The 12,134-nt window shown below is 49.7% G+C and overlaps 1 protein-coding gene across 5 annotated transcripts; it reads left to right on the top strand.

Annotated features, from left to right (window-relative positions):
* Positions 1–78: 78 nt before the first annotated feature.
* C5AR2 (complement C5a receptor 2) lies at positions 79–12,109 on the top strand. 5 transcript variants are annotated; one of them, XM_073886591.1, is made up of 3 exons: positions 79–5,674; positions 7,406–7,790; positions 10,394–12,109. In XM_073886591.1, the coding sequence occupies exon 3, from the start codon at positions 10,409–10,411 to the stop codon at positions 11,420–11,422; it is 1,014 nt and encodes a 337-aa protein (XP_073742692.1). In that variant the 5' UTR covers positions 79–5,674; positions 7,406–7,790; positions 10,394–10,408; the 3' UTR covers positions 11,423–12,109. The 5 variants fall into 5 exon arrangements, with proteins under 5 accessions (XP_073742692.1, XP_025705452.1, XP_025705457.1 ...); XM_025849667.2 differs by lacking the exon at positions 7,406–7,790 and having other exon boundaries at positions 80–5,674; XM_025849672.2 differs by lacking the exons at positions 79–5,674; positions 7,406–7,790 and adding an exon at positions 7,798–8,258.
* Positions 12,110–12,134: the final 25 nt, after the last annotated feature.

Raw genomic sequence — 12,134 nt, 5'->3', positions numbered from 1 at the left:
TTAACGACTGAGCCCCCCAGGCGCCCCACCCCCCAAATATTTTTATTTCAACATGTAATCAATGTGAAGTTATTGATGAGATATTTTACTTTTTTTATACTAAGTCTTCAAAATCTTTTACAGATCTATTTATTTATTTTAGAGAGAGTGCAAGTGAGTGGGGGGAGGGGGCAGAGGAAGGGAGAGAGAGAGAGAGAGAGAGAATCTTAAGCAGGCTTCATCCTAAGCGGGGAGCCTGACTCAGTGCTCAGTCTCAACCCTGAGATCGTGACCTGAGCTGAAATCAAGAGTCAGCTGCTTACCCGACTGAGCCACCCAGGTGCCCCCAAGTTTTCCAAAATCTTGTGTGTATGTTACACACAGCACGTCTCAATTCAGACTGGCCCATTTCAAGTGCTCAGGAGCCACGCAGGGCTGGTGGCCTCCAAAGCGGACAACGTGGGTATAGCCTCGTCGTCCTCCTTTGCAAGAGCAGTCTGAGCCCAGGGAACAGTCTGCAGTGCTGGGCTGGGATCTTGCATGATTATGGCCAAATGTAGTTGGATCCTGCTACTACAGTATGGTCGTGTCTGCCTGGGTACAACTTTTATTTAGACACTGTCTGGGGGCCCCTAGGTGGCTCAGTTGGTTGCACATTAGACTTGATTTTGGCTCGGGTCATGATCCTGGGGTCCTGGGATCGAGCCCCACGTCGGGCTCCCTGCTCAGCACGGAGTCTGCTTGAGATTCTCTCTCTCCTTCTCCCTCTGCCCCTCTCCCCCACTCTCGCACGCGTGTGTGTGTGTGCGCGCGCGCGCTCTCTCTCAAGTAAATAAATAAGTTAAAAAATGAAGACACTGTCTGAGCACAGAAGACAGGTGCTCTGCTGGGCTTCTAGAAGGGGCTGTGTGTGGTTTTGGTAGTAAATGTTGATACCTGGGGAGATCCTCAGGCCCCACAGTCTTTGGGGGAGACCTAAGCCTCAGGCCGGGGTGGGGAGGCGCCTGGCACCATCCCGGAAGCCGCTTGTGATCTTGGATGTGATCTTGGATGTCCCTTCTAGCTAGACAGCCAACGTCCCTCCGCACCCTCTTCCCACAGCGGGGCGTCCTCTCTCTACGACCCTTCCCTGCCACCTCCAATCAGCAGAGTTTGTTCCTCGCCCCTTAAATGTTGGCTTTCTGGAGTTCTCTCTCTCCATCATGCTGCCCATATTTACAGCTTCACCCGATACCTTCACAGCTCTTGAGGATGTGGCCTCGGCACCCACTGACCTCACTCAAACTGACCTTGTCATGTTCTCCCAAGCCTTCCCCTCCCCTCATATCCCCATCCCAGGGAAGCCCTATGTCCACGAAGTCACCAAGCCTGTGCCTGGGACCCAGGCTGGAGGCCACCCTCTTCCCACCCGACACCCTTCCAGGTCGAGGCTCCTCCCTCTTCCCAGACTTGGGTCTCTGCCTCGCTTCCTGTCTGGTTTCCCGGCTGCCGGCCTGTTTTTAAAAGATCATCCCTGGCCTTCTTTTTTTTTTTTTTTTTTTTTAAAGATTTTTATTTATTTATTTGACAGAACACAAGCAGGGGGACTGTCAGGCAGAGGGAGAGGGAGAAGCAGGCTCCCCTCCGAGCAGGGAGCCCGATGCGGGGCTCGATCCCAGGACCCCGGGATCATGACCTGAGCCGAAGGCAGACGCTTTACTGACTGAGCCACCCAGGCGTCCCCGATCATCCCAGGTGCTCTGATCATCCCTGTCCCTATTCTACCTTCTTTCAGGGTGCAGCCTCCTCCAGGAAGTCCTTCTTGACTTCCTCCTCTACCCCCCCTTCCCCCCCCCCCCCCCCCCTCCCTCCCTGTTCCTGGTCGGCCGCTAGCTTTCCTGGTTTGGGAGCGGGCTGCAGGCAGTGAGGTCTTTCCCTTGCTCTGGTTTGGGAAGGAGATGCTGTTCCAAGAGCTGGGCCTCCCTGGTCTTCTAGAAACACTTGGAGGCCGGCGAGCGGGGATCTGGGTGGCTTCTCCGACGTGTTGAGTAGCCCTGCCCAGGAGGGAAGTGGGCTGACGGGCCAGGCTGTTGCCAAATCTGGGGCTTGGGGGATCTGGTGGGTCAACAAGTCCTGAAGAGGAAGTGGTGGGAAAAGGAAGTGGATGATTGGGTTTGGCTGAGTTGGCTGTGTCCATCCCCTGCCCCACCCCACTCCCCACCACCAAGTGCCCTGTCACCAACCCACCCACCTATGCCGCAGACCAGGCTCCCCAGGGCCTGGGTCAGAGCCTCCTCCCCTGCATCCGTGTCATGTGACCTGCCCCGGGCATCACACCTCTGACCTCCAGGAGCGTATTACTCCAGATTTCGCGTTGTCTGATAGGAATACGATGTGAGCCACATATGGGAGCTTACATTTTCCAGCAGCTAAGCAAGGGACAAGCAAAGAGCAACCAAAAGAATCAGATAACACGAATTTGGGTGATATATTTTATTGAACCAAATATATTTAAAATATCATTTCAATAGGTGATCAATATAAAAAGTTATCGAGAGATCTCACATTGCTTTTTCCTACCTATTTTTGAAATCTGGGGTGTATTTTCCTCACAGCATCTCAGATGCACCACATTCCAAATGCCCAGGAGCCTCCTGAGGCCAGCGACTACCATGCTGGACAGCAGAGGGCCAGGACTCCTTCACTAATGTCCAGACCATCTACAAAATTCCCTTTCTATAACATCCAACAGCGGGAGCTCCATATGTCTAACACTGCCAGGTTCTAGTGTGACATACTAGAATCCTATGATTCAAATAGTCTGTGACTCCCACTGTCGGATCCCTTGGATCTAATAGCTTGTGATTCCAGTGTTCTACGAGTCTGTAATTTCAACACTTCAGAGTCTTTGATCTAGATCAGGGGTCAGCAAACTCCAGCCTGGGGCCAAATCTGGCCCACTGCCTGGTTTTGTAAATAAAGTTTTATTGGCACACAGACTGTGGCCATTCAGTCTGTGGCTACTTTCATTTCACCAAGGCAGACTGAGTAGCTGTGACAGAGACCACGAGTGACCTCTTGGCCAGCAAAAACTAAAATATTTACTCCTTGTTCTTTTACTGAAAAAGTTTACTGACCCTTGATGTTGATCTTCAAAGATTCTAAGAAGGATGGTGGTTTTACAGATGCTCGTTTGATTGTTGTACTCTACAACTTACACGGATGTTACCTACACTCTTTCCCGTGCATCAAATATCACATAATAATATCCATTGTTCAAAAGGGACTTGCTTCCCCATTCATTTACCCTTTCAGGTTTCTATAATTGTGTTAGGTTGGGGGTGCCTGGCTGGCTCAGTCGGTGGAGTGTGGGACTCTTGATCTCGAGGTTGTGGGTTCGAGCCCCACATTGGGGGTGGAGATTATTTGAAAATCTCTAAAAAAAAAAAAGAATTAATTAAAAAATTATGTAGGTTGAGCTCCATGAAATTGCCAAACTTCATCTCATTTTGGGGTGAGGGGGTGTAACAGCTCATTATTTATTACTCGTAAAATTATAAAATATGAGCCACATAAAATTCACCATTAATGGCATTCAGTACATTCCCAGTGTGGTGCACCTGTCACCATTCTCTAGTTCTGGAGCATTTTCATCACCCCAAAGATACCCCATCCTGCCTCCCAGCCCCTGGCAACCACTAATCTGCTTTCTCATTACAGATTTGCTGGAATGCAACCTATTTTTTTAAAAGATTTTATTTATTTATTTGTGTGTGTGAGAGAGAGAGCACAAGCTGGGGGAACCTCAGAGGTAGAGGTAGAAGCAGGCTCCCGCCGAGCGGGGAGCCCAACGCGGGCTGATCCCATCTCATGACCTGAGCCGAAGGCAGACGCTTAACCCACTGAGCTACCCAGGTGCCACCCAACCTATTTTGACCCACGACATGGCAATTTCCTACGTCAATGTAACCGTCTAAGGTCTTCTTCTTCTAGCTCCCCCCGTGTTGAGGGGCTGGTACTTGGCGTCTTTCGGAGTGGCTGTAAAAAGGAATCCCACACCCAGAGCAGCCCCTCCCTTTCTATAAAAGCTGTGTCTCCCCCCACCCCATGCCCGCTCTCCACCCCCAGGCGTCTACAGCCTATAGAGACCCTGGCCTCTGCCCACAGCATCCCCTAGCCCCCAGGAAAGAGCCCCCTAGCGCCAGGGACACCAGAAAACCTCCGCCCCCCCAGAATCTGAGAAACATGCACTTCAGGATCAGTGATCACGGCGTTTAGGAAGCTCTCCTGATCTGAGAGACACACTCCTGTAAACCTGAGATCCGTGAAAGTTTGGGCTGATCAAGGGCAGTCCCCACCCTGAGCTTCTGCCATGCTCGTCTCTTTTCTGAGCAGGGTGGGTTCCCATAGGATGTGGGAGATGAGGAGGCCTCCCAGAGCATGGCAGGAGGGGATGGAAGGGGCGTTTGTCTCGTCGGGAGGGTCTGGGGCCACGACAAGGCTCAGCCAAGACATGGTCACCCCGGGAGGGGCCGGGAGATGTCACAGGTCACGCAGTGAGCTCCAGTTTGTTGACTCAGAACAACTTCCTCTAACAACACGGTTTTATTCCCTAAAGGACATCAAAAGAAATGTGTAAACATATCCCTTCCACCCAAAGCATGCACAGAGAGAAGTATACACACATGACAGAACTGGTGAATAAGAGTTTTGAAATCGGAGAACCACTTCCTCTTGCTAGGCCTTCTTAAAATGTAAATTTTAACAACTTCTATTGTATTCTTTTCGTCATTGTTTAGCAACGAAGGGAGGCATAGCCGATGTGCCGGTGTGCCAGGCGCTTGAAATCTCTTTACCCATGTATTGCTCAAGGCAAAACGCCCACTGCACAGATGAGGAAGTTGAGGCCCAGAGAGGCCGAGGCCCTGGATCTCACCACGGCGGACCTGCACTATGAATCTCGTCATTCTGGCCCTCAAGTTCATGTTCTCGCCCTGGCGCCTGTGCTGGGAGTGAGGTTAGGGGCCGTGACGGTCAACATCTTCCCATTTCAAAGACGGGAAACTGGGGGAACAGGAGGGATATGATTTGTTTGTGTTTTTGTCTGCCCTGTGGCTGACGACCTTGGCCTTTTTGTGGGGAATGTGACCCTGAGCTGTCTCTCTCAGTACACGGAAGGCGGGAGGAATATTTATCTGTCTTCAAGGCTTTGCAGAGAGCAGAGAGGGGGCTGGTATACATTTGGAGGCTGGGAGGCGGGTAGCAGGCAGTGGGTCCTCCCTGAGGATGACCTCAGAGGGCCCCCCTGGGGGAGTGAGAGTGAAGACAACGCCAGGCCTTCAAGTTCAAACCGCATGCAGGTCTAGCTTCCAGGAACAGATGGCATTGATACTGGGGTTGGTGACACTGGGTCAACTCTCCACCCACCTTCCTTTGCTGCCCAGTAATTTTGGGATGTGTGAGTCATGGGAAGAATGCAGGACAAACACACCCTTAGAGTATGAAAAGCCATTCCTGTTTTCCCCTGGTTTTTAAGATTGGCTGGGGCCCGTGAGGTGGCAGTGCTCAGCGGCATCCCTTAGGAGCCTCGGCAAGGGGGACTAACTTCCAGGAATCCACCAGCAGAGACCCCTAGACCTCCCGGGTCCTGGCTGTGAGCCCGGATTAGCCTTCCGAGTGACATCTGGTCAAGATGAGGATCCTCTTACAAGAGCCGGTAAGGAGGGAGGGAAGGAGAGAGGGAAGGATGGAGGGTGGCATTTGGCCATCTTGGCTTTTTAGGCTAATTCTTTTCAGAATCTGGGAATCAGAAACGGGAATTTGAGAGGTGTGATCTTATCACCATTACATTGGAATTCCAGGCTCTTGGAATTCACTTCGGCGGCCCAACGGAAAGCTTTTGGTCAAACGGTCCGCATATCTGGCACACTCAGGTGTAGAGCAAAGGACGATTCTCCAAACTCCAGGATCCCCAGCAGTTTCTGGATAATTCACCCAATGGCCACTTGTCCAGTGAACTAGCCCTTTGATTCACCAATTCCACTTTTTTTTTAAAAAAGATTTTATTTCTTTATTTGAGAGAGAGAGAGACAGAAACAGAGCATGAGCAGGAGGGAGGAGGCAGAGGGAGAGGGAAAAGCAGACTCCCCACTGAGCAGGGAGCCCGATGTGGGGCTCGATCCCAGGACCCTGAGATCGTGACCCGAGCAGAAGGCAGACGCTTAACCAACTGAGCCACCCAGGCGCCCCTCCAATTCCACTTCTTAAGAAAGAAGCTTTAACTTTATTTTCATGGGTAACAGACACACGCACATCAGAGCTGGGAAGCTCTGTGTATCTCCACGAGCCAAGTGTGCACAGGTACTGAGGACCCGGGTCAAGGAATAGCACAAGCCTAGTGCCGATGTGCCCTCCTGTTCCCCCAGTCACTACCCACCCCCCACAGAACTCTTCTGCTCGTTTTTGAATTTGATGTGAATTTGATCTGCTCAGTGGGGAGTCTGCTTCTCCCTCTGACCCTCTTCCCTCTCGTGCTCTCTCTCTCTCTATCTCATTCTCTCTCTCAAATAAATAAATAAAAATAAGGATTTTATTTACTTATTTGAGAGAGAGGAGAGAGCACAAGCAGGGGGAGCGGCAGAGGGAGAGGGAGAAGCAGACTCCTAGGGGAGCAGGGAGCCTGATGCGGGGCTTGATCCCAGGACCCTGGGACCATGACCTGAGCCAAAGTTAGATGCTTAACGATTGAGCCACCCAGGCGCCCCATACCATGGTATGTTTATTCATTCCCCTTGGGGTGACTTTTTGGGCGGTTTCCCATCAGGGACTGCCGTGAACATGTCTTTCCTGGCACACGTCTTTTGATGAGCCTATGTGTGCTTCTCTGGGGGGAGGGGCGAAGTATCCTATGTTCAGTTTAAGTCAATTCAGCCCCACGGGTCCCCAGAGCAGAAGTTCTGACAAGACTAGCTGATTTACGAACATACACGTGCCAAGAGCATGCACACGGGTGCCTGTGAGCTTAAGGAACCGAAAGAAACCTAAGTGTCCCCTTTGCTGCTTTGTGCCTCAGTTTCCCTCTTTATTCTTTTACTCACCAAATACCAACAAAGTGCCTGATTTTTGCCAGGTGCCATTCTAGACGCTGGGGAGATGGTGCAGCCCAAAGTAGCTGACGGTTTGGGAAATGGGGCATAACAATAGTTCTTACTTCATACCATTGTCATAAGGATTATGCCTGGTGCATAATGGATGCTGGATAAATGTCATCTGCTATCTTAATTGTTATAAAATAAAAATGATGATGATGATGGTAATTATGTTTTGTATATATATAACCAGTATGAATATAATTCATTGTTTTTTATATGAATCTAATTTACTGTACAAAATGAGGATAAAATAATAAGGCTGTTCGTGATTATCTTTAAATGTCTTTTATTTACAGTCCGAGCACGGCCCATCCAGCCAGCGGGCTGATACTCAAGCTGCTGTAGAAAAGGGCTGATGTGTGTGCAGATAGGGAAACAGATGGAAACCACATTCATTACGTGGAAAAGATAAAGAGATGACACAGTGGGTGTTGGACGTTGCATTTCTGTTTGATATATTCAAAGGGAAATACCACAGTTGGTTGAGCTGCCAACATGCAGAAGATTTCCCGGATTTTGACCAGTAAAAGCTGGGCAGGGTGGGGTCTGAGGGTGGGGAGAGAGGGCACACGTACCGGCAGGTACCAGCAACTACCCCACAGCTAGTGCTCACTGTGGACCAGGCACTGAGTTCAGCTCTCCACTCTGATTCTCTTATTGAATGCTCGCGACACCTCTAAGGTAGGAATAGTAGTATTCTCATTTTACAGACGAGGAAGCTGAAGAAAAGAGAGGTTAAGTGACTTGCCCAAGGTCACACAGCTGGTGAGGGTTTGAATTTTTAAAAGCTATACACCTTTTACTCTAGTGATGAAAATAATATGAAAGCAGCATGCCAAACTCCAAACACACACACACACACACACACACACACACACACACACACACACACAAAGTGGCTGGGCCTCTTGGCAACTATTTGGCAGGGAGGAGGAGGCAGAGGGCAACACTCTAACTTCCCCTCTGCTTTTCCTGTTGCTGTCAATGCCAGCTAGAGCTCTGGGGAGTGCCCATGAGGGCCAGCAGAGAGCCTCAGGGGCAGGTCACGCTGACGTTAGGGGGGATGGTCTACCATCCACCGAAGCCCTTTACCTGAGCCACGTGCTTCATCAGACGTCAACTCCACAAGGCCTCCCCTAAACCCGTGAGGTTGGTTCACCTCGGTGACTCATTTCTCAGATGAGGAAACCAAGAGAGAGCCAACTGAAACTGAGTTACGGAGCCTGGGTCTGCTTAGGGCCACCGGCTGTGCTGCCTTCTGTCTCCTGAATCTAAGGTTTTTGGGTGAATGCACTCTAGGGCTCGGAGTTCCAGAGTGGGGCTGACACAGTTCAAAACTCAGCTCTGTTACTTGCTTAGCTGAATGATCTTTGGTAAGTTACATCCCTGGGCCCCGGTTTTCTTGTCTGCCGAATGGGTACAATGATAGTATGGGTAAAAGGATAGTGTTAGAATCAGAGGGTTATAAGGATCAAATGATGTAAGATTTAAAGGCACCTGGAGTGATGCCCAACACATAACACAAAGTGCTCAGTGGATGGTGGCTCCTGATACTAATAGTACTAATATAATAATACTAAGTAATAACAATATATAATTATATATTAATATTACTATATTATAAAAGTAAAAATAACTATTATATCACTATATAATGTATTGATATATTAATCTATATTACTAATTATATTAGTATTATATATTTAGATATATATTTATATATTATATTATGTATAGTATATGTATATTATTATATATTTATATGTAATATAGTATAGTATATAGTATATTATTATATATATTTAATATATAGTATGTTTATCCATAATATAAAATATACATTAATGCATTTATTTAATGTTTAATATCTAATATTTGTTTGATATATTTAGTATACAATATGAATATATATGATATATATTAGTATATTACTATATTATTATATTAATATATTACTAATATTACTATATATTATTATATTAATATTATAGTAGTAATATTACTATATATTACATATTATAACATTATATTACTATCTATTATATTACTATCATAGTGATAATATTATATATAATAATTATTATTATTGCTATTGCTATGATAGATCATGTCGCTTTACAGCTCAGCACCCTCATGTGGCCCCCAATCTCATGTGGAATAAAAGATAAAGTCCTCACAGTGTGCCCCACGGTCCATGATATCTCTCTGCTCTTACCTGCCCCTTCTCTTGCCTCCCTGCTCCACTCCAGCCACCCTGGCATCCTCGCTGTTCCTTGAACATGACCACCATGTTCTCACCTCAGGGCCTTTGCTGTCAATACATATTAACCTTTCCCCCTCTTGATGGATATTTGGATTCCAATATTTTAAATTCTAGGGGCGCCCGGGTGGTTCAGTTGGTTAAGCGTCTGCCTTCAGCTCAGGTCATGATCCAGAGTCTCAGGATCCAGCCCCCCATCAGGCTCCCTGTTCGGTGGGGAGTCTGCTTCTCCCTCTGCCCCTCACCCTGCTTGTGCTCTCGCACGCTCTCTCTCTCTCAAATAAATAAATAAAATCGTTTTTGTTTTTGTTTTTGTTTTTTAAAGAACATTTCCATCAACGCTGAATGTTGGATCACACAGAGCTGCCCTACAATTCCAAAGAATAATTGGCTGGGGTTCTAATGGTATAATGTTTTGGGATTCCAAAATATATTTTTTTAAGATTTTATTTATTTATTTATTTGACAGAGAGAGAGAGAGAGAGAGAGAGAGAGAGAGAGAGACAGCAAGAGAGGGAACAGAGGCAGGGGGAGTGGCTTCCCAGCGAGCAGGGAGCCCGATGCGGGGCTCGCTCCCAGGACCCTGGGATCATGACCTGAGCCGAAGGCAGGCGCTTACCCGACTGAGCCACCCAGGCGCCCCTAAAATATATATTTTTTAATCACGATCATTTTCTACATTGCAACATTCTAGAATTCCTAGATGCGAGTAAGCTTGGGTTCTAACATTGTAATATTCCAGAATTCCAGGATGCTCATGAGCTAGTGTTCTCACACTCTGGTATTCTAGAATTCCAGTATTCTAACCTGCTGGGGTTCCGACGTGGCACTACTCTCTAATTCCAGGATGCTCCTGAGCGAGTTCTAGGATGGTAGTCTTCTAGAATTCCGATATTAGGATGCACTGGAGATCGGAAGCTGTCTCAGTCCAGCGTCCAAGCGGCTAGTGGGGGTTCCCACACGCGGGGATTCCAGGGGCCTGAGGGTTTCGTCAAGGAGCTTCCACGATTTCTCTCCTGTTCAGGTGTCTGGGGCCTGGATGGAGAACAATTCTCTCCACTACGAGTATGGGGATTACGACTGGGTTCCGGATCTCCCCGTGGACTGCGTGGATGGCGCCTGCGTCTCCACCGACCTGCTGCACACAGCCCCGTTCCTGCTGTATGCCGCGGTCTTCCTGGTGGGCGTGCCCGGCAACGCGATGGTGGCCTGGGTGACCTGGAAAGAGGCCCGCCAGAGGGTCGGCGCCACCTGGTTCCTCCACTTGGCCGTGGCGGATCTGCTCTGCTGTGCGTCTCTGCCCCTCCTGGCGGTGCCCATCGCGCGCGGGGGCCACTGGCCGTACGGGGCGGCGGGCTGCCGGGCCCTGCCCTCGGGCATCCTGCTGTCCATGTACGCCAGCGTGCTCCTTCTGGCCGCTCTCAGCGCTGACCTCTGCCTGCTGGCCCTAAGGCCCAGCTGGGGGGCGGCGGCGGGGCGGGCGCGCAGGGTGCAGGTAGCCTGCGGGGTCGCCTGGACCGTGGCCTTGCTGCTCACCGTGCCCTCGGCCATCTACCGCCGGCTGCACCAGGAGCATTTCCCTCGCCGGCTGGAGTGTGTGGTGGACTACGGAGGCTCCGCCGTGGTGGAGAACACGGTGACCGCCACCCGCTTTGTTTTTGGCTTCCTGGGGCCGCTGGCGGTCGTGGCCAGCTGCCACGGGGCCCTTCTGTGCCACGCGGCCCGACACCGCTGGCCACTGGGCATGGCCGTAGTGGTGGGTTTTTTTGTCTGCTGGACCCCCTACCACCTGCTGGGGCTGGTAATCACCGCGGCTGCCCCGCACTCCGCGCTCCTGGCCCGGGCCCTGCGGGCTGAACCGCTGGTCAACGGCCTCGCTCTGGCTCACAGCTGCCTCAATCCTGTGCTCTTCTTGTATTTCGGGAGGACTCAGCTGCGAAGGTCACTGCCAGCCGCCTGTCGCCAGGCCCTGAAGGAGTCACAGAGCAAGGATGAAAATGCAGTCAGCCAGAAATCCACCAGCCATGATCTAGTCTCGGAGATGGGAGTGTAGGCTAGAAGGAAACTGGTTTGTGTGCGTCCATCCGATTTCGCAAGGCTAGCTTCAGGCGTAGCTGGATCCAGCAGCTCAATGATATCATTGCTTTCTTTATTCATTCAACAGGCATTCGTTACCCACCTGCTATGTGTAAGGCCCTATTATAGGCACTGGGGAAGTAGCAGTGACCAAAACAGACACAAATCCTTGCCCTCAGGAAATTGACATTCTATTGGAGGAGACAGGCAATAAGCAAAGGAAAAAGAAATATGGAATATATCAAGTGGTGACAAGTGCCAACCTAAAGGGGACAAAGAGGACTGAGTGGGGCAGGGATTTAGGTAAGCTAGGCAAGGCCCATTGGGTAAGGTGATATTTGAGCCAAGACCTGAGGAAGGGAGGAAGGAGTCATGCTTAAATCTGGCAGAAAAGCATGTCAAGCACAGGGAGCAGCAAGTACAAAGGCCCTGAGGCACAATATGCTTGGCACATTTCAGGAAGAGTGAAGAGGCCAATGTGGATGAAGCAGAGGGAGCAAGAGGGAAAGTAGAGTGAGACAAAGGGAGAGAGGTAGTAGGGGGCTGGATTTGAAAGCCTTCCAGGCCATAGCAAGTGTTTGGAGATCCGTGGCCGTGTTCTGAGCTACTGTTATCAGATAAAATATACAAAACCAAATTAAGGGGGCGCCTGGGTGGCTCAGGCGTTGAGCGTCTGCCTTCGGCTCAGG

Source organism: Callorhinus ursinus, unplaced genomic scaffold (assembly GCF_003265705.2).
Source record: "Callorhinus ursinus isolate GAN/ISIS: 27379988/994484 unplaced genomic scaffold, GSC_fseal_2.0 scaffold71, whole genome shotgun sequence".
Taxonomy (NCBI): Eukaryota; Metazoa; Chordata; class Mammalia; order Carnivora; family Otariidae; genus Callorhinus; species Callorhinus ursinus.
This window is presented reverse-complemented; position numbering and strand designations above follow the sequence as displayed.